We start from the raw sequence: 20,226 nt of genomic DNA, 5'->3' as shown, positions 1-20,226 counted from the left end.
ATGTTTCTCAAATTTCAACTTTTTCACAAACCTACAGAATTTATTTTAAGATTAATCATTAATAAAAATAATTCAAACAAATTATTGTTCTTCTCAACTCGATAGTAAGTGGGCAAGGTATATGAAAAAAAAAAAACTCTTAAAACTCGTAAATCGAAAAGTACCGAAAAACATTTTTAATTCTAGTACAAATAAAAAAAAAATAACAACACAAATAGAAAGAAAAAACATACTAAACAGAAATGGAGATGAAAATATTAGTACACACGGACAACATGAGACATGAGATTCAAGATGAGGAGATTCAAGGAATGTATATAATATGATAAAACCCTAAATAATGACTCTTATAAGAGAAGTCACGTATAGATAAAAGAAAAAAATAGAATACATATTGCTTATAAGATAATAAAGATATCTCTAATTATTATTTTTTCGTAAACAAAATTATAATTTACTAAAAAATGTTTTAACTCATTAAATATCATTTTTAATACCAGTAAAAATCACCAAACAATAATTATTTAAGTAAATTTTATTTTCAAACATAAACTTATAATTAATTTAATAGAACTATATTAATAATAAAATGTTTTTTTTGTGTTTTTTTTTTAAATATAATTTTATAATTAATTTAATAGAGGTATATTAGTATTAGAAAATATTGAAGTATTTTTCTTTAAACATAATTTTATAATTAATTTAATACAAAAGTATTAATAAAAAAAAATTGAGGTCTTGAGCCCACCTCGACAAAGCTAAATTATCTAATTCTAAAGCACCATAGACTCCTCTCAAAGTCTGAAGTCTTCACCGCACTACTATATAGGAGATTATGGTGTCAGGCACGATTTCACTCTCTGGATGGCAAAGTTTCAATTATCAGTCTTAATTTTCAAACATTTGTCGTGATTTTGGTTCTGCGTAATTTTTTATATTTTGTTGGGCATTTTAGTAAATACAAAAGTAGTGGTGGTACAGTGGAACAGTTAAAATATTAGTGTTTGGAAATTGTAACAGTGATATTAACAATAAAATAGATAGTTCTATAAAAAAAATGTTATAATTGGGTTTTAATCTTAATTGTCTATTATATTTAACCCCGACCAAAGAGTTATTAGTTATTCTGTTTTAAAAAATAAATAAATAGTTCTGAATCATAATTAAAAGTCAAAGTTCTACCTCAACACAATTCGGGTCCACTATATACATGTGTACTTTCATTTTCATTAATGTTGTTCCGGTTGTTTTCCAATAACAAGTATAGTCATGCCACTCATTACGTTGATTATAAAAGTAATGGTCATGTCACTGACAATAACAAGAGCGATCTCCTATGCAATATTTTTAATCGAAACTTTAAATCGAATCTTAGTTACGGTAAGAACTATCAAAACGATTAATCGGATTCATTATGGATTGGTTATTTAATAAATTAATCTAATCCAATTAAGTTATTAGTCAATAAAGAAAATCCAAACTCGATTTGACCCATTATAAGTTGGTGAACTAAATGGGATTGTTCACTAGATCACTTAATTAAAAAACAATGTAATTTTGTTTTGCAGTCCCAGAAAAATTAAATTATAATTGTGATTAAAATATAAATAAACTTCAATATCATAAAAAATAATGTTAAATTCCAAATACAAACCAAAATCACAAAAATATTACGTTTATATTTGTGAACCTAATATGTTGGGTAAAAAAAATAGCTCAACCCAATTCAAATACAAAAAAAAATTGTGTAACATTTTATCTGCGGGTGGATTGATGAGCCAACCAGGCTCACCACGGGTTCAACCTGAGTGAGCCAGATTTTTGGTAGGTCAGATCAAAAATTAACCCGTACTAAAATTTGTAAAAAAATTTCAACTCAACCCGGTCCAAACCCGTGGTGGGCCAGGTTAGCCCACAGGTTCTGACCCACATTTACAACTCTAGTTACAATATATATTTGTTTAAGTCCGTACTCATTTAAGTCTCATTCCGCTTAAATCTATATTTGGAAAGAGAAAATTCTCAAATCAATAATTGTGACTTTATTTTAAAAAAAATCATGTAAAGTCATTCGGTGACTATTTTCGATTTGTTCACGTGTGATTGTCAATTAACCATTTTCTAAAATGTGACAAAAGGTGAAGAGCGAATTGACCTTGATTTAACTGATCCAATGAGAAATGAGGAATCTTTCAACTTGCTCATATTGACAAAGGTTGATAACATTTTTTAATGATTTAAAGATAACATAGCGTTGGTCAACTTCAACTTCGTCCGGACCAGCCTTAAATTCACTATCATCTAATTCAATAGCATGCTCCTGTAAGACTACCTCATTCATGATTTACTCCATCTTTCTAAGTTTTATTATATGACTCAATGTGAATATTTACTTAATATCCTTTTTATTTAAATTATTTTTCTAAAAAATATTTTCAATTTTAAAAATTAGTTATTATTTTATAATTAGAAAATCAAGATTGAGATATTATACATATCTTCTAATTATATTTTATTTTTGATACATTTTGTTATTAAATAAATATTACAATAAAAAAAATAGATATTATCAAATATTCAATATTAAAAATATACTTATTTTATTTTATTAATATAAATTTGGAGAAAGAAAAAATAATTGTATCAATATTAAACAAGAGGGTCGAATAACAATTGCATATAACAATTGCATTAATATGAAGTAAACAATTACACACAATGGAAATTTCAAAAATGTTGAGAGGAAAGTTCCTTTATACAGTGAATTTAGTGAATATCAACCAGTTGAATCATGAGAAAGAGAATGAAAATTTGTTTAGAAGTATAAGAAAAAGAACCACAAAGAAAAAGAGAGTACAAGCTTTTTAGGATACCGAATGAGAAGAGACTTTTATGATTGAACTCTTCAAATTAATAATCAAATATTTTCACATGACAAAAATTAAACAACAAATAAAAATTAAAAATAACATAAATTATTTAATGTGTGTCCTAAAATAATTTAATTCGATAAATTGTTTATGAAATCTAATACGTCATTTGAAAAAACGTTAAATAAATTTCCAACGGTAGAGCCCTTCAACATTGATGTTAATTTGCAATATAACGTTAACCCTTGGGCCAACAAACATTAAATAAATTCAAACCAAGGGTAGTCTACCATTATTTAACAGTTTTTGGCCTTAGGGATGAGTTAAATTGCGAACTAAAATTGGTTGAGAAGTGATGGGGAAAACAATAATACAAACAATATACCAGAGAATGCAGCGGATATAATTTTCCCTAACTTGCAAGAATCTATGAGGAGCAATAATCAAAGAGCAGCAATAATAAATCACCAAAAGCACAAATAAAGGCACCAAGAATTTTAACGTGGAAAACCCCTCAAATCAAGGGTAAAAACCACGAGTCGTCGAGACCAAAGAAATAGCTTCACTATGATCAACAAGAGTACAAAAGAGTCTTAATCAATAGCACAAATTAGTGCCAACACCCAACCAAATAACAAAGCAACAAAGCTTTCAAAATAGAGAAGAACAAGAGAGGAAAATCTCTACAAATCACTGCTGCAGTGCGAAATTAATATCTCCCAACTCAGACCTCGTATCAAAGATCCGACCGGTCAGAATGAAGAGCAATGAGTTCCGAACCTGCTGTAAAAATTTCAGCCCGATCCAACGGTGAACGAATCCGCAGCGCCGAATTTACTGCGACAGCTCTATGAAAAACGTGAACATAATTTTCCCTCTACTTCTCCCTCTATGTGTTAGGGCTTTCAGTGTATTCTGACTCTATTGTTCTGCCTCTCTCTTTATTTTATAGCCTCCTCTCCACTAGGTTAAGTGAGACATGGGCTTCTCAAATTTTGGGCCTTTTCTCCACATAGGAAGGGAGCCCAATACCCAACAGGAAGGCCTCTCGCGTCAATTTGGGAAAAATATTTACAAAAATGCCACTGTTACACTTTTAATGGAGACGGAGCGACCATGTCGACGGAGCCACCTCAGCGACGCAGCGACCACTAGTGATGGAATAACCTCCACTAGCTTGGGAGGTAGCCGACAACGTGATGGTAATGCACTAACCACCTTGGCCATAGATTAGCGTCAGGCGATAGTGGTGCAATGTCGGCAGGGAGGGAGCGCTTTCTGTTTTGTGAAATGTGCATCGAAGTCCTTACTGATATTAATCAATTTTAAGTAGTGACTTACCGACGGATTATCCGTAGGTAAAAGAACACGTGTAAATTACCGATGACCTTACTGATGGGTCCTTTTAAAAATTAAACATACGCATTTATCGATGATATTAGTGATGATTATCCATCGGTAATTGACCTTATACTGTCCGTCGAAAATGTCATCGGTAACACGTAATTATCGACGACATTTTACTCGTCGAGAATAATCCATCGATAAACAACACACTTTTTGTAGTGGTTCCTAAAGTTTCAACTTAATTTGAAAATAATCCTTAATCGAAACTTAATTACTGTTTGGTCCTCCATATTGAATAATAATTATATAATAATAATAATTATTATTATTATTATAATTACATATAATTATTAATGATATTAAAAAAAAATATTATAACTGTTATTAATATTAATAATAATTATATAATAATATATCAGTAATAATATAAATAATAATTAATAATATTAATATTTAGTAATAATATTAATAATAATTAATAATATATAATAATTATGACTATTACATATTAAAAATTATAATAATAATAATATTATTATTATTATTATTTATTATTAATATTAGTAATTCATAAGATTAAGTAACATATGACACATCATTTGTTATTTTTAATGCTGTCTAGAAATAGGGATCGAAAACAATGATTTTAAATACCAAAGAGTGACCAAGTTTTGACGTGGGACCATTTTCAAATTTAAGTCAAATTTGAGGGACCAAAATCATATTTTTACCTTTTATTTATAATAGTGACTATTTTTGTAATTAAAAATTTTTAATTTTGTAAATTAGTATCTAAATTAGTCATTATAGTGATTAACTATTTTTTGTTTCTAAAATTGGTTTCAAATTAAGGATTTCATGTCAAAAGTAAATAAAAATTATTATATATCTAGAAAACTGCACTTCCTATAAATCAAAATAACAGTAAGAATGCTTATATAATCTTTGAACTAAAATTGATAACTTAATGCATGATTTATCTCAAACAAAATATTGAGTTTTATTAAATATAAATCAAATCAATTGAGCCTAAAATCCTTTCAGGAATATCATTTTACATAGTTCAGTTTCTTGAAAGAATAATGAGATTATGGTTGTTAAAATTGACTTGGACTGTAAGAAAAAAATGAGTTGATTAAGAAAAATATTACGCCGAAAAGTTTTAAGTTTATCTTTCAAAAATTAAGTTACTTCTAAATAGAAATGTTATAACCAAACCATAATTTATGAGTTTAGAAAATAAATTACAAAACAGAGTATTAATTAATAGTAAATTCAACCAATTCTATAAGTCAAGCAACCTAAATATAACTTAATTTAATTTTGTTCAACAAAAACATGAATATATTTAAACTATTAAATAATTTATTTTAGTTTCACTAATCAACTTTAAAGTTTGATCTTACACCACACCACTAGCACAAGTCTTTCATTTTCATGGAACCAACTATTCCTTTTCTACGTTGAATAAATTCCTCTCATCAAGATATTTTTCTGCTTCCTTCTTTTTGCCTTTCGAGACACAGGTTTGTTCACAACGATAGTTTTTCCCTTCACTCGTAATGAATGTGAATTATAAGTTTGTAAAATTTTCCACTCTGGTAGAGCCTACAAAATTGGAAGCATCTACTCGGGTCAATTTACGCTTCTCTCTCTTCTTATCCTAATTTCTTCTTTTTCCCATTCTTTTCCTAATTTCTACGCTTTCTTTTTTCTCTACCTCATTTTTCTTGCTGTGTAATCTATATTCGTTAAGGTTCAGCACTTAATTTATTTTCGGTTACTTTTATTGGCGTTAACGTTTTCTGCGTCGCTGATATTGTGTTGCTTTAGTTTTGAGTTATTGGAGCTCTGATCTTGACATGGATGGAAAAAGAAGCTCTGCGGAAAGCGAAGAACAGAGCAAACAGAAGAGAAAAGCAGAGACGGTGCCGTTTCGCAAGCTGTTCGCGTTTGCGGACTGTGCAGACATTACGTTGATGGTGGTTGGAAGCGTTGGCGCCATCGGAAACGGTTTGGGATTTCCTCTGATGACATTACTTTTTGGTGAAATAATCGACGCCTTCGGAGCTAACCAGAACAGTCCCGGCATAGTAGAAAAAGTGTCTCAGGTGCGCACAAATTTCTCCATCATCTGTTATAGGAACAAAATAAAATGTTATAAAATAAATTTATCCAAGAGTAACTACAATATTGGCTTATTTATGTTTCTAGAATAATTTAAAAAAGGTTACAATTCATTATAAATGTTTTAACTGTATTAATTTACAAAAATTTTAATTTTATTTAGTTAAATTTCTATTTGTGATTAAAACATTTATAGTTAAATTTAACTTTATTAACTGTATTAATTCGACTTGTATTTATTAAAAAAATATTAATATGATATGCGGTTGATTTTGAAAAGGACTTTTACTCTTTGGTTCACTCACTCTTTATTTTATAAATTTAAGATTATTGTACCATATTACAATTATTAAAAGTTAAATCTGTGTTTAATTATATTAATTATTAATAGAATTTAATAAAAACAGAACTAAAGTTGAAGTTGTATTAAGAATATAATGATCTAATTATTATACTAAAATTAAATTGTAGTTGTACTTAAACAACCATTTACTTTTTTTTTCTTTCATAAATTATCTTATACAGTGTATAGAGAATTGCTGATAAAAATATTAGTTATCTTAAACTTTATTGCAAGCTCTTTGCAGGTTTCTCTCAAATTTGTGTACTTGGCATTAGGATCTGGGGTGGCAGCTTTCCTTCGTAAGTATTTATGTTCTCTCTCTTCCAAATATTATATTAAAGCTCTCAAGATGGTTTGAAATCCGCAGACCAATTCGTTCATCATGGGTTTGTGTTAGATTGAGTTGAATTTTTTTTACAAATTTCAATATGAGTTGATTTTTGACCCGGCTCATTTAGAATCCGGTTCATTCGGATTGAATCCGTGGTGAGCCAGGTTTGTGAGCCAACTCGTAGATAAAAGGGTCACACAAGTGTTTTTATTTATTTTTTATTAAGTTGAGTTTTATATTTAGGTTATGTTAAGTTGTTTCTTTATCTAACACATAAATAAATTTTTTTTTTATTTGTATTTGGATTATATTAAAGTTTATTTAGATTTTAATTAGAATTACAATTTAGTTTTGATTGAAAAAAAAATTAAAAAAAATAATTTTTTTTAATTAAGTTAACCCGTGAGCCAACCCGTTTAACCCTTCAACCCGTGATGGGCCGGACTGGGTTCAAATTTTTTTGGCTTGCTAAAAATTGAACTGGGTTAGGTTGGCTTACTAAATCATCAACCCGTGGTGGGTCGAGTCGGATCGGGCCGAACTATCCGTTTTGACAACTCTATATTATACATCTGTATATGTAAAATAATACTTTAACAAACTTATTAGTATTGGAGAGATTGCTTTTACAATAGTAGAGATTAGAAAGTAAACTTTTACAATTATAAATAAAATAAAAAGTATAAAAAAATTATAATTATAAGAAAAATAATAAGTATCAAATGGTTATCTAAACTTATTCGATTTATAAAATGTGTTTACCCATATTTTTTTTTTGTTCTTCTCCGTCTTGTGAATGATGTCCGGGTACAAACATTACTAATCTATTATATTTAACAATATATAAATTATCAAATTCAAACATTAAAAATGGTTAAAAAATAGTATCAATAATACCTATAATATTGTATACTTTGCTTTTTTTATAAAAAAAAAGCCTCTTAAGAACTAAAAGTTAACTTTTTAATTCTTTTTACTGTGAACTATTTATTAGGTTATTCAATCAATGCCGAAAACAAATTTTAGGTAATTATTGAAAAGAAACTAACTATCTACGGATTTGCTTGACAGAGAGAAGGAAAATGAAAGCGATGGAAGAGATTTAACTCCGTTATTTTGTTTGAGAAAGAGAGATAACAAAATATAATTTTAAAAAATTGTGTCACTCATTTGACTTTTTTTCTTATAACTTTTTTATCAAATTATTAAATTACATAGTTTTTTCAACATTTTTATCTTTATATTGTATTTATTTATGCTTCACTCAACAAGTAGACAATCAATTTTATTTGTTGCTGTATTATTTAGTTTCGTTGCTTCTGTTTTTTATTTTCTTCAATCCAAACACATCTTACTTAAATGAGATATATACACTCATTACATACATTTAAGTAAAATTCATTTTTTGGGATTAAAAACATCACGAAATAAAAGTAAAACGTGATATATTTGCTAAGCAAAATGGAAATTGAAGTTTGAAAAGAAAAATTACTCAAACTTGATAAAGAAAGATTAATTTTTCAGAGGTGACTTGCTGGATGGTAACCGGGGAAAGACAGGCTGCGAGAATTAGGGGACTGTATTTGAAAACTATATTAAGACAAGACGTTGCTTTCTTTGACAAGGAAACAAACACTGGTGAAGTGATTGGAAGAATATCAGGTGATACTGTTCTCATTCAAGATGCCATGGGAGAGAAGGTATGTGTTTAAACTGTTATTGTGATTAAGATATTGTCCTTCACATTATGCTTGTTTTTATAGAAGGATTAGGTAATTGTAAAATTGATGAATAAATAGTGTGTATATTGGAGGATAAACTCAACTTTTAATTAGTTGTCTAACATATGATTTAAGGGTTTATTACTTGTAATTAATGCTTTAAGGGTTTAGATATTGCTAAGTCAACTTCCGGGCAAGTCGGGTATGCAACTATAGACTAATTTCACATATTTTCAAAGATAAGAAACTAAGTTGGTTAAAATTTTTTGAAAAAGATTAATTCTAATTTTCACTAAAAATTGAAGGATAAAAAATATATTTAACCCTTTTTAAAATTACAATTTTGTTAATAACCTTTGAGAAAAGTTTTTTAATGAGTAAAACACAAAGGAAAAAGAGTAACCAGCTAGTTGAGTTCAAGTGGCATTTCATCCTAATCTCAACTCATCCATTGATTTTTCAACATCACTAGGTTCAAACCTCCACTTAGTTTCACCCAAGTATCATCCAGGTTATGGATAGATCACAAAGGGTTTGAGTTCATAAGTAGTGATAATTGTCTTATGAAGACTCGTTTTTGCTATGACTCCAATGGTTTCTGTTAACCAAGCCATTGTCTATTAGTCGTGGGCTATGTTTATTACAAATAATCAAATATTTAGCTAAAAAGAAGCGTAAACCAATTGTTTTCCAATTATGCAGAATTAGGCTTTTTGAGATGATCTCTTTCTCTGTTTGGTGTTATCCGATTCATTTTGGTGAAATCTTGTTTTCTATCTAATTTAGTTTTGTTTTCTGAAACACGAAGTAAAATACTTTGAAATTTATAGGGATGAAGACTCTATATCTTAACTTAGTTCTTCATTTCAAAGTTTTTGTTGCTAATTTTGGTGCATTTTCTTGACCTCATCTATTATTAAGTCGAAATTCGCTTGTATCCTTTTTTTGAGTGATCTAGTGAAAATGTCATGATTCTTAAGAACGACTTACTGATTTCGATTGGCAACATGGTGTTAGTGCCATAAACTAAACTGAATGATGCCTCTTGATTAGTCAATTGAGAATTAGTATGGTATGACCATGGTACTCAAGAAACCTCCTTTGGTCATCCATCTTGCAACCATTTTCTTGGCGAAAATATTCACCAATAGTAAAAATTCTAAATTACTGATAAATTTTATTAATAGATCCATTATCGAAACATATTTCTGTCAATAATACAAATTCTAATTTATTGACGAATTTTACTAACGAATCATTAGAAAAGGATATTTTCATTGGTAATTAAAATTTTAAAATCTATCTCTAAATTCTGTTTTATCGACAAATCAATAAAAGCTCGTAGATAATTTAGCAATTTGTTATAGTGAGTGAATGAAATAATATTTGAACGACTTATTTTCTTGTTCTTTCACATTAAAAAATGTCTCCTAAAAAGATTCCCATAAACAGCTTGCATCGAATTGCATTTGATATCCTTTATGCTAGCATGTAATTTTGGAACCATGTAATGCGACGGGACTGACTCATCCATTATCTCTTGAGAGAAAGATTGGGTATTCGGTTGTATGTAGATCAGGTTAAGTAGATTGACAAAATTAAAATCAAGGAACAAATCATACATGAAGAAACTCAAACAGATGGATAGAGGAAGATCTATCACTTTGAATTCGAAATTCAAAAATAAGGATAAAAAGTTCTAATGAAAAACTTATGGATAATTCTCACAAGAAAATCATTCAAATTCTAAAAGAGCAAATTTTGAGTGCAAAACTTTACAACAAGGCTTATATATTATGGACTCTCTACTCATGGGCCAAAAAAATACTAAAGCTCATCCATCAAGCCTCTTAAAAACTAAAGTTTAAAAAGTATATAATCACACAAAAAATAAAATCAATACATGACCAATACAATATCCAAATCAAAATCAAAAACCAAAATTTAAACAAAAATACAATATTTTTTTTAAACTCTAAACCTAATCAAAAGTCCTAAAAAGTTATATCTATGATATCATCACATGTATAAATATGTATAAATATATATGCATCATAAAGGTACAATATCTTTGGTAGACCAAGACTTATTCCTTTCCATATAAATAGTGTCGTAAGTGAGAGTGAATCATACAAGTTACAATTTTATCTCGGATTAATTGCATGTTTGATCGATTTTAGTTTACTTTTGGAAACAGGTTGGGAAATTTGTGCAGTTGATAGCAACATTCGTAGGGGGCTTCGCGATAGCCTTTGTGAAAGGGTGGCTTCTTACACTTGTCATGTTGTGCCTTTTTCCACTCCTTGTTCTATCAGGTGCTGCTATGGCCATCATGCAAGGTAGGATGGCTTCTAGAGGTCAAGCTGCCTATGCAAAAGCTGCACACATCGTTCAGCAGACAATTGCCTCAATAAGAACAGTAAGAAGTTCAACCATTTTGGATTCTTTATTATTATGTTTTTTTATGTTCTTTGTTACTATACTTTTGAAATATATCAATGGACACTGATTTCAATATTTTAAATTAAAGTACTAATATTAATATATTTTGAAACTATAAGAGGACAACATCCTAATAGAGAATTTGGACTAAAGTTTAACATATCTACATATTATGATGATTCCTTAATTACTGTCAATCATGAAAATTTTGTTTGTGTTTTAGTATTTATAGTAATCTTCATTACACATAATATACAAATGGCGTGTAATGTTTATGAAACAATAACATCCTATTTTAGTAGCATAAAATTAAGAAAATAAGATATTTTGTAACAATATTCAAGGGAGGTTAACGAAATAAAAAAGTATATTAATATAATTTTTTAAGAGTTCAGACTATAAAATTTACCATTTATACAATAATACCAAACCTACAAAAGATATCCCTATAATGAACATACTAACCTCTTATACATCCAGTATAATTTCACAACCCGAACTACGAACTTCTCTTTCTTAAGAGGTGTCTCTAAACCTACATCTTCATTTACTTCCACCAAAATGGTGGTCATCGCAAAAGAAGAAAACAACACAAAACCACAAAGTGCAAGGTTAAGCTAAATATAAAAGAAACAATCATTCCTCACAAACAACCCATTTTATTACAATTATCATAAGTGATCAAGATCATACATATCCATTTTATCAAACTCTCTAGAACTCATGGTGCTGGTAGAACAACTCGTCTACCCGAGCTATCACACAAAATGTAAATCCTTTTTTGTCATAGAACCTTATGGTCATTCTCATGACAAGACCTCTTGCCACTCTTACTACCTAATCATCCTCCTCTACATGAGTATGGATGACTAGTAGAGTTTCAAGATTAGCTCCCTAGGAATATCCTCACATTATCACTCTTTATAATTATCGTAACAAAATTTTCACAAGACCCTCATCCTCACAATCATACATCAACATATGTTATCATATACATTCTTAATCTCATTTTCATATTCACATGTCAATAATTCCATCTCAATCCATTCCAATCTCCAACATATATATACATAAAGTATCTCAAAACAGTGAAAATCATTTATTTAACCACAGACTTCAAAACAAAGATCCCATCGATCAAAGTGAAGAATCACGTGTCTAGGATCAGCTGCCAAAATTTCAGGTCGATCTAGCAATTAACGAAGCGTGAATCTTCATTTTACCAAAAGGACGCAATGTTAAAAAACTAGGTAGCGCCCAACGCTAGCGCCAAAAATTGGCGCTTGGCTCCAATTTGACAGCAAAGTGGCGCCCAACCATGATAGGGTGGTGCCCAACGCCACACGTCCAATGACTTCTGTTTTGGTACTCCAAAATTGGTGTCCAATGCCCCATCAGTGTTGCCCAACGCCATGACAGATCGCAAAAACTCCTTCTTAAGCTTTATTTGTGGAATCTGACATTCCTTGAGCCAATCCTTAGTTTAAAACACTTATATGATGACAAGTTTCATGATTTTAGGCTCAACAATGTTGAATTACTCAAATTGAAGCCTTATGGAAAGAATTTCCTTAGCTTATTTCAGAGTCACATACACAATTCAACATATAATTATCAATTTAGCCAATCAATATACATCTAGTTATACTCACACCACATCAGATCCATCAATACAAGCAAAGTAAAAAAAATCATAAATACTAATAAAACACAAGATATAAGCTAACTTCCCTTACCCAACCAAAACGCTCACACGACCCTAAACAACATTAAGAACACCAAAACACCTTTAGCTGCATAGGATGCTCTATCTATACCTAGGAACAACACAAGAACGATCAGATCCATCAATACAAGCAAAGTACTAAAAATAACAAATACTAATAAAGCACAAGATTTAAGCTAACTTCCCTTATCTAACTAAGACGCTCACACGACCCCAAACAACTCTAAGAATACCAAAACACCTTTAGCTCCATAAGATGATCTATTTATAGGTAGAAACAACACAAGAACGATTAGGACATATCATTATGACCATTGACCAACAAAGACTCATAAGGAGGGTTAAAACCTTACATGCAACCAAAGAAGAGTCAAATGCAAGTCAGAATAGAGAGAACCCATTGGAAAACGAGAGTTGAAGAAACTGATCTGATAAGGAAGGATTAGCTTGTGAAGAGGATCACCCTTGCGGTCTTTGATCTTCAAATAGACGAGCAAAGAAGAAGAACCCTCAGAGAGAAGTTAGAGAACTCTAGAAGAGTGGTTAGAGATATGATTGTTAGTAATTTTGCTTACAATGATATGTTTTAAAATTGTGAAACTTGTTTATAATTAAACTATTTATACTAAAATATTCTAATATTAAAATAATTGAGTCTCATTATTTTTACACCACTATCACTTCAAAACTGTCATTTTCTAGGATTTTACATTTAATCTTAAATATAAAAAGTTTCGATAAAATGTTGTGCAAATACTTTTAAGAAGTTAGTCTAAAAGAACAGAAAACATTATATAATTTTACTAAACTTGAGGAGTATTTAATCAAACTTACTCATGTGTTTATTATTTCTTGAAAACAGAACAAAGGCTGATTTTAGTCAGCTGATTCTATATATTTATTTCAGCCTCATAAGTTAGAAATATTTTCAAAATAGTCATAAATTTTGATTTTTGAAAAATATTGATTCGCTCTATATCAATTTTAAAAATAATCCATATATAATATTTCACAAGTCATCGAAAAGTATCACGTTCAACTAAATTTATATTTTGCTTTTGTTTCTAAAACTTATCTAAATCACTCTATATAAAAGTTCAAATCACTATCAAAATTGTTGTTGAGTAAAATTAAAAGTAAATATAAAGGATGAAAAAGTTGAAGAATAAAGACTAATTATTAACCAAAAGATTCAATAATCTAATAGAGACCTAGAAATATATTTAAGTAATTTTTCTATTTTAATATCTTCTACATCAGATACTTTAATAGTTAACATGTTATATGATCGGTAGAATAATAACTTTAAGGGTGATACACGGAGACCCTCATTTCTATTCTATATCTATACAACACCAATAAAATTATATTTTTACTTTAAAATATAAAATAATTAAGAAAAGTAAATAAACTAAAAATAAAAATATTAGCTTTTATTAGGTGTCAAATAGGGTAGAAAAACTTTGTTATATATTTCCTAACTTTAAATGAATAAATCACTCTTCTCTTCATGTATCATTGAGATGATCTTGAACAATGTAGTATTTTTAACATATGTATCATTTGCTAAAATATATGAATATATTTTTTATTTATACAATAATATAATCCTTCTATTTAAAGTCTAGAAATTAAAAAAAAGAAATTACTACTTTTCATCTGTTTTTTATTATTATCATTAGAAAACACATTCTTAACATTTTTAATTTATAAATTACATGAATATATTGTTCTCTGATATAAAAATAATCTATTTCTTCTATATAACGTTAAAAGCTGAAAAGAGATCCCAATTTAACCATTATCATTAGAGAAATAAAGTTCATCTAAAAATAATTTAACAACTTCAAATTGTTTGACATCATATAAAGATGTGATACCATAATAAATACAAATATCCAGAATAATAGATATGTAAAACTAAATATTTTTATTTATTTATAACATTTTGTTGTATAATAACTCTAGTAGATCCAAAAAAAAAAAAAAAATTTTAAGTCTAACACTATATATTGTATAAGTTCTGGTACGCATCTTAGTATCACAGAGAGGCGATGGGTCTATTTGTTGAAATATACGGTATAAAAGATTCATATCACTTTTAATTCAAATTTTCATTATTGAAATTAAGGATAACTTTTTAATATGTTATTTAGCTTTTTATTATTATAAAAAGATTTATATCACTTTTAATTCAAAATTTAATTATTGAAATTAAGGATTTTTTTTATATGCTGTTTAATTTTTGTCATTTGTAGTCAACGTGGACTTACATTTGATTATTCTCGTACTTAATGAACCGGAGTGAGATTCATTTCGATAAATGTTGCATTTCGACGATATACATTTATTGTATATTGTTTGTGAGATAATATCCTTTCAAACCGTCATGTAAGAAATTAGAGTGATTTGAGTTAATGTCATGTGGTTTGAACTTGCAATATTATAAGTCCTGTGAGGCAACAGCATAAAGCAAAATCGAGGCTTTAATATACGAATATAGTAATCCTACTCATACTTTACTATGTTAATTTTCAGGTTGCATCTTTTACTGGGGAAAAACAAGCACTGTCTGATTACAGAAAATTTCTTGTAGAAGCTTACGTAACTGGCGTTCATGAAGGTTCTGTTGCTGGCGTGGCCCTTGGCACAGTTATGCTTCTTGTTTTCAGTGGTTATGCTTTAGCAGTGTGGTTTGGCGCAAAGATGATAATCGACAATGGAGAAAAATATAATGGGGGCACGGTGCTCAATGTGATTGCTTCTTTATTAACTGCTTCAATGTAAGTAAGCATTATCTTAAATGTATTTATGAACCAAACTCAATTGATATGATTTGTTCTTGTATTTTTCATATCTTAGGTCTCTTGGGGAGGCATCCCCTATCATGAGTGCTTTTGCTGCGGGTCAAGCTGCTGCATACAAAATGTTTGAAACAATTGCGAGGAAACCAGAGATAGATGCTTATGATCCAAATGGGAAAATATTAGAGGATATTGAAGGTGAACTAGAGTTGAGGGATGTTTGTTTCAGTTACCCAGCGAGGCCTGAGGAGTTGATTCTCAATAGGTTTTCTCTTTATATATCTAGTGGCACAAGTGTTGCACTGGTGGGACAAAGCGGGAGTGGAAAATCCACGGTTATTAGTTTGATAGAGAGATTCTATGATCCTCAAGAAGGTCAAGTTCTTATTGATGGCATTAGCCTGAAAGAGTTTCAGCTTAGGTGGATGAGGGGGAAAATTGGCCTTGTTAATCAGGAGCCAGTCTTGTTTGCATCAAGCATTAAGGATAACATTGCATATGGAAAGGAGGGTGCCACAATTGAAGAGATAAGATCAGCATCTGAACTTGCAAATGCTGCTAAATTCATTGATAAACTGCCACAGGTTCTGCATTCTGTCCAGAGACTGGATTTGTTATTGTATTCTTAGAAATTGTTAAAGCTTTTAAATTTTACATTGCCAAGCTTGCAGGGATTGAACACAATGGTTGGTGAACAAGGAACTCAACTCTCTGGTGGACAAAAGCAGCGCATTGCCATAGCAAGAGCAATCCTAAAGGATCCAAGAATTTTACTTCTGGACGAAGCTACAAGTGCCCTTGATGCAGAGTCTGAAAGAACAGTGCAAGAGGCTCTGGACAGGGTAATGGTTAATCGAACTACTGTTATTGTGGCACATCGGTTGAGCACAGTGAGGAATGCTGATTCGATTGTTGTAATTCATAGAGGGAAGGTGGTTGAAAAAGGTATCACACATGTTTATCTAAACATATGGTTAATTTCTTTTCATTCATTCAACCTTAAGATGATTAATTATTTTGATCTTGATGATTAATTTTGTAATTTTCAATATTTTTACTAACAATAAGATGATTAAAAGAGTGCTATTAGCATTTGAGTAGAATCGAAATTGTAAAAATTGTTTGTGTATATAACTTCAAGTGGTTGTTAATTAGGAACACACTCAGAACTGGTCAAGGATCTCGAGGGAGCTTACACTCAATTGATACGTTTACAAGAAGTAAACAAAGAATCAGAAGAAACTACAAGCAATCACAGCAAGAGCGAACTTTCTACGGAATCCTCTACACAGTTAACCAAAAAAAGATCTACTAGGAGATCTATTAGCAGGGGATCATCTTTGGGGAGTAGTAGCCGTCACTCATTTTCTCTTTCTGGTTTACCCAAAGGTGTTAGTGTCCCTGATACTGAAAGTGAAGACGCATTACTCGAAACACAAGCACAAGAGGTTTCACTCCGCCGGCTTGCTTCCCTCAACAAACCAGAGGTTCCAGTGCTTCTGATTGGATGTCTAGCTGCCATAGCAAATGGTGTTATACTTCCCATATTTGGGGTGTTGATTTCCATTGCGGTCAAAATATTTTACGAACCAGTTGATGAGATGAAAAAGGACTCCAAATTTTGGGCACTCATGTTCGTGGTTCTTGGTCTTGCATCATTTTTGGTAATTCCAGCAAGAGCATACTTTTTCTCTGTGGCTGGATGCAAGTTGATCCAACGTATCAGGGTAATATGTTTTGAGAAAGTGGTGAACATGGAGGTTGGTTGGTTTGATGAGCCTAGCAACTCAAGTGGTGCCATAAGCGCAAGGCTCTCAGCAATTGCTGCTTCTGTGCGCGCTCTTGTTGGTGATGCACTGGGCCTGTTGGTCCAAAATTTAACATGTGCCTTGGCAGGTTTGATTATTGCTTTCATTGCATGCTGGCAATTGGCTTTGATTATTCTTGTCTTGATTCCCCTTATTGGTGCAAATGGCTATGTTCAAACGAAATTCATGAAGGGGTTCAGCAAAGACGCAAAGGTGAGTTCTTGGGATTTTTTCCATTGCCATGCATTATTTAAATTCCTAGATATGATCTATTTAGTCGTGGATTCTGGTGTAGATGATGTACGAGGGAGCAAGCCAAGTTGCTAAGGATGCAGTTGGAAATATAAGAACAGTAGCTTCTTTCTGTGCAGAAGATAAGGTTATGGAATTGTATAGGAAGAAATGTGAAGACCCCATGAAAACAGGGATATGGCAAGGGTTGATCAGTGGATTAGGATTTGGGGTTTCATTTTTCTTACTATTTTGTGTTTATGCAACTAGTTTCTATGCAGGAGCTAGACTAGTGGCCGCTGGAGAAACAACATTCTCCAAAGTTTTTCGGGTACAGATTAACTTTTCATTTCGTTCTTAACTTAAGACAAAAAGAAAGTGTAGTGCTACTTGTCAACACTGCATATTTCCTTCTTGAAAATGAAAAGACATATATGTTTTGTAGGTTTTCTTTGCTTTAACTATGGCAGCTATTGGGGTTTCCCAGTTTAGCACAATTTCTCCTGATTCTGGCAAAGCCAAGTCTGCAACTGCTGCCATATTTGGAATAATCGATAAGAAGTCAGAGATAGATCCAAGTGATGAGACTGGTACCACATTGGATATAGTTGAGGGAGAAATTGAGCTTCGTCATGTGAGTTTCAACTACCCATCAAGGCCAAAGATACAGATTTTTCGAGACCTTAACTTGATTTTCCATTCTGGCAAGGTAAAGTTTGAGTAGTATATTTAAACATGGTTTCAATACAAAAGGAAGCTAAGGCACGTGTATGTTGTAACTTGTAACTAATGGTTACGACCAAAACTTATGTTCCAGACAGTGGCCCTTGTTGGTGAAAGTGGATGTGGAAAATCAACAGTGATTTCGTTGTTGCAGAGATTTTATGTTCCCAATTCAGGTGAAATCACACTTGATGGTGTACCAATTGGGGAGTTACAATTGAAGTGGTTTCGGCAGCAAATGGGTTTGGTAAGCCAAGAGCCGGTATTGTTCAATGACACTATTCGTGGTAACATTGCATATGGGAAAGGAGGTGAAGCAAGTGAAGCAGAAATCATAGCAGCCGCAGAACAAGCTAATGCCCATGTATTTATCAGTGCCTTACAACAGGTAAAATTAACAGAAAGTATTATGTGGTGAATTTTCAACCAAATTTAAGGCTTTAATTCATTACACATTTAATGAATTTCATTATCGCCTAAATTACTAAATGAAGTTTCAAATCTGATTATTTATTAAACATTACAAACAGTAACTATGATATTATATCCAAGTATAGTAAAACATTCCCAGTGAAATGAGATACTCCTGAGCTGGGTATCAAGAGAATCATAGGATTTTAATGGTTTCATTTCTATTAGATTCCTGACAACTCTCGGAACTATTCTACTTTACTTGTTGAGTTCAGTTTGCAATCGTCTCAAGTATAATTCTGGAAGAGTTGAACTTTTCATATGTACTTCATGCTTTGGTAACGTTTTCTCACTTATGACAGAGTTATGACACCGTAGTGGGAGAAAGGGGAACCCAGTTATCTGGGGGACAGAAGCAAAGGGTAGCCATTGCCCGTGCTTTGATTAAAAGTCCAAAGATATTGCTATTAGACGAAGCCACAAGTGCATTAGACGCTGAGTCAGAGAGAGTTGTTCAGGATGCATTGGACAAAGTCATGGTGAACAGAACCACTGTGGTTGTGGCACATCGCCTATCTGCAATAAAAAATGCAGATTTGATTGCTGTTGTTAAAGATGGACTCATCGTGGAGAAGGGAAGCCATGAAACACTCGTTAAAGTCAAGGATGGGTTTTACGCTTCCTTAGTCCAACTTCACTCAAATGCTTCCAAAACTAGAGTTCCCTGAGAAACAATTTGAACAAGGAAATGTTGTAAGTTAATAAATTCATGAAGTCATACAACGTTAAAGGTAGTATGACATTTACTATTAATTGGCTCACTCCTTAAAATATGGCCCTGTGTGATCAGAAGCCACTATTATACTCAGAACATACGTGTACGATTATTGTCTTGAGCTTCTAAAACTGAAAAATATTAAGTTAAGTTAAATTATTGCTAAAATTAAAATTAGTTTATACACAGGTTAAAAATATAAATTTAAAATAGTTATATCAATGTTTTTTTTCATTGAAAATAAAAATGTGAAGTTAGTCTATGTTTTTTTTTTCATTTAAAATGTTTTTTTTATTAAACAAAATGTGACAAAATTTAACGTAGTTAATTAACAAAAAAAATTATTATTTTTTTTCAAATTACAAAATGACTTGTCATGATCTATCTAATCATAGACGGTTATAACAAGATACAAATGCTATTTGATGCAAAAATATAATAACATTATCGTCCTAAGGTAGTTTGGACCCTGTCATAGAGCCTATCGGTGGAACCTATGATGGAGTCTATGGTTCAACCTTTTATGCGGTGGCAGACCTTAGTTAATCTATAGGGGCCTTGCCTCCC

The 20,226-nt window shown here is 30.9% G+C and overlaps 1 protein-coding gene across 3 annotated transcripts; it reads left to right on the top strand.

The window, feature by feature from the left end:
- The first annotated feature begins 5,655 nt into the window (after positions 1–5,655).
- On the top strand, positions 5,656–19,776 carry LOC114167028 (ABC transporter B family member 4-like). Of its 3 annotated transcripts, none has more exons than XM_028051935.1 (13): positions 5,656–5,743; positions 6,051–6,328; positions 6,932–6,986; positions 8,543–8,718; positions 10,937–11,158; positions 15,446–15,690; positions 15,770–16,295; positions 16,383–16,656; positions 16,867–17,732; positions 17,815–18,081; positions 18,196–18,459; positions 18,568–18,861; positions 19,247–19,776. In XM_028051935.1, the coding sequence occupies exons 2-13, from the start codon at positions 6,080–6,082 to the stop codon at positions 19,610–19,612; spliced, it is 3,804 nt and encodes a 1,267-aa protein (XP_027907736.1). In that variant the 5' UTR covers positions 5,656–5,743; positions 6,051–6,079; the 3' UTR covers positions 19,613–19,776. The 3 variants fall into 3 exon arrangements, with proteins under 3 accessions (XP_027907736.1, XP_027907738.1, XP_027907737.1); XM_028051937.1 differs by lacking the exon at positions 5,656–5,743 and adding an exon at positions 5,744–5,851; XM_028051936.1 differs by lacking the exon at positions 5,656–5,743 and adding an exon at positions 5,871–5,973.
- The last annotated feature ends 450 nt before the right edge of the window (positions 19,777–20,226 follow it).

This window comes from Vigna unguiculata, chromosome 10 (genome assembly GCF_004118075.2).
Source record: "Vigna unguiculata cultivar IT97K-499-35 chromosome 10, ASM411807v1, whole genome shotgun sequence".
In the NCBI taxonomy this organism is placed as follows: domain Eukaryota; kingdom Viridiplantae; phylum Streptophyta; class Magnoliopsida; order Fabales; family Fabaceae; genus Vigna; species Vigna unguiculata.
This window is presented reverse-complemented; position numbering and strand designations above follow the sequence as displayed.

Bases quoted from the DNA above. Each gene is read 5' to 3' on its own strand.
- LOC114167028 (XM_028051935.1), top strand. From the start codon at position 6,080: ATGGATGGAAAAAGAAGCTCTGCGGAAAGCGAAGAACAGAGCAAACAG. The intron at 16,657-16,866 runs GTATCACACATG...GTTGTTAATTAG, and splicing joins AGGGAAGGTGGTTGAAAAAG to GAACACACTCAGAACTGGTC. The intron at 18,862-19,246 runs GTAAAATTAACA...CACTTATGACAG, and splicing joins TTATCAGTGCCTTACAACAG to AGTTATGACACCGTAGTGGG.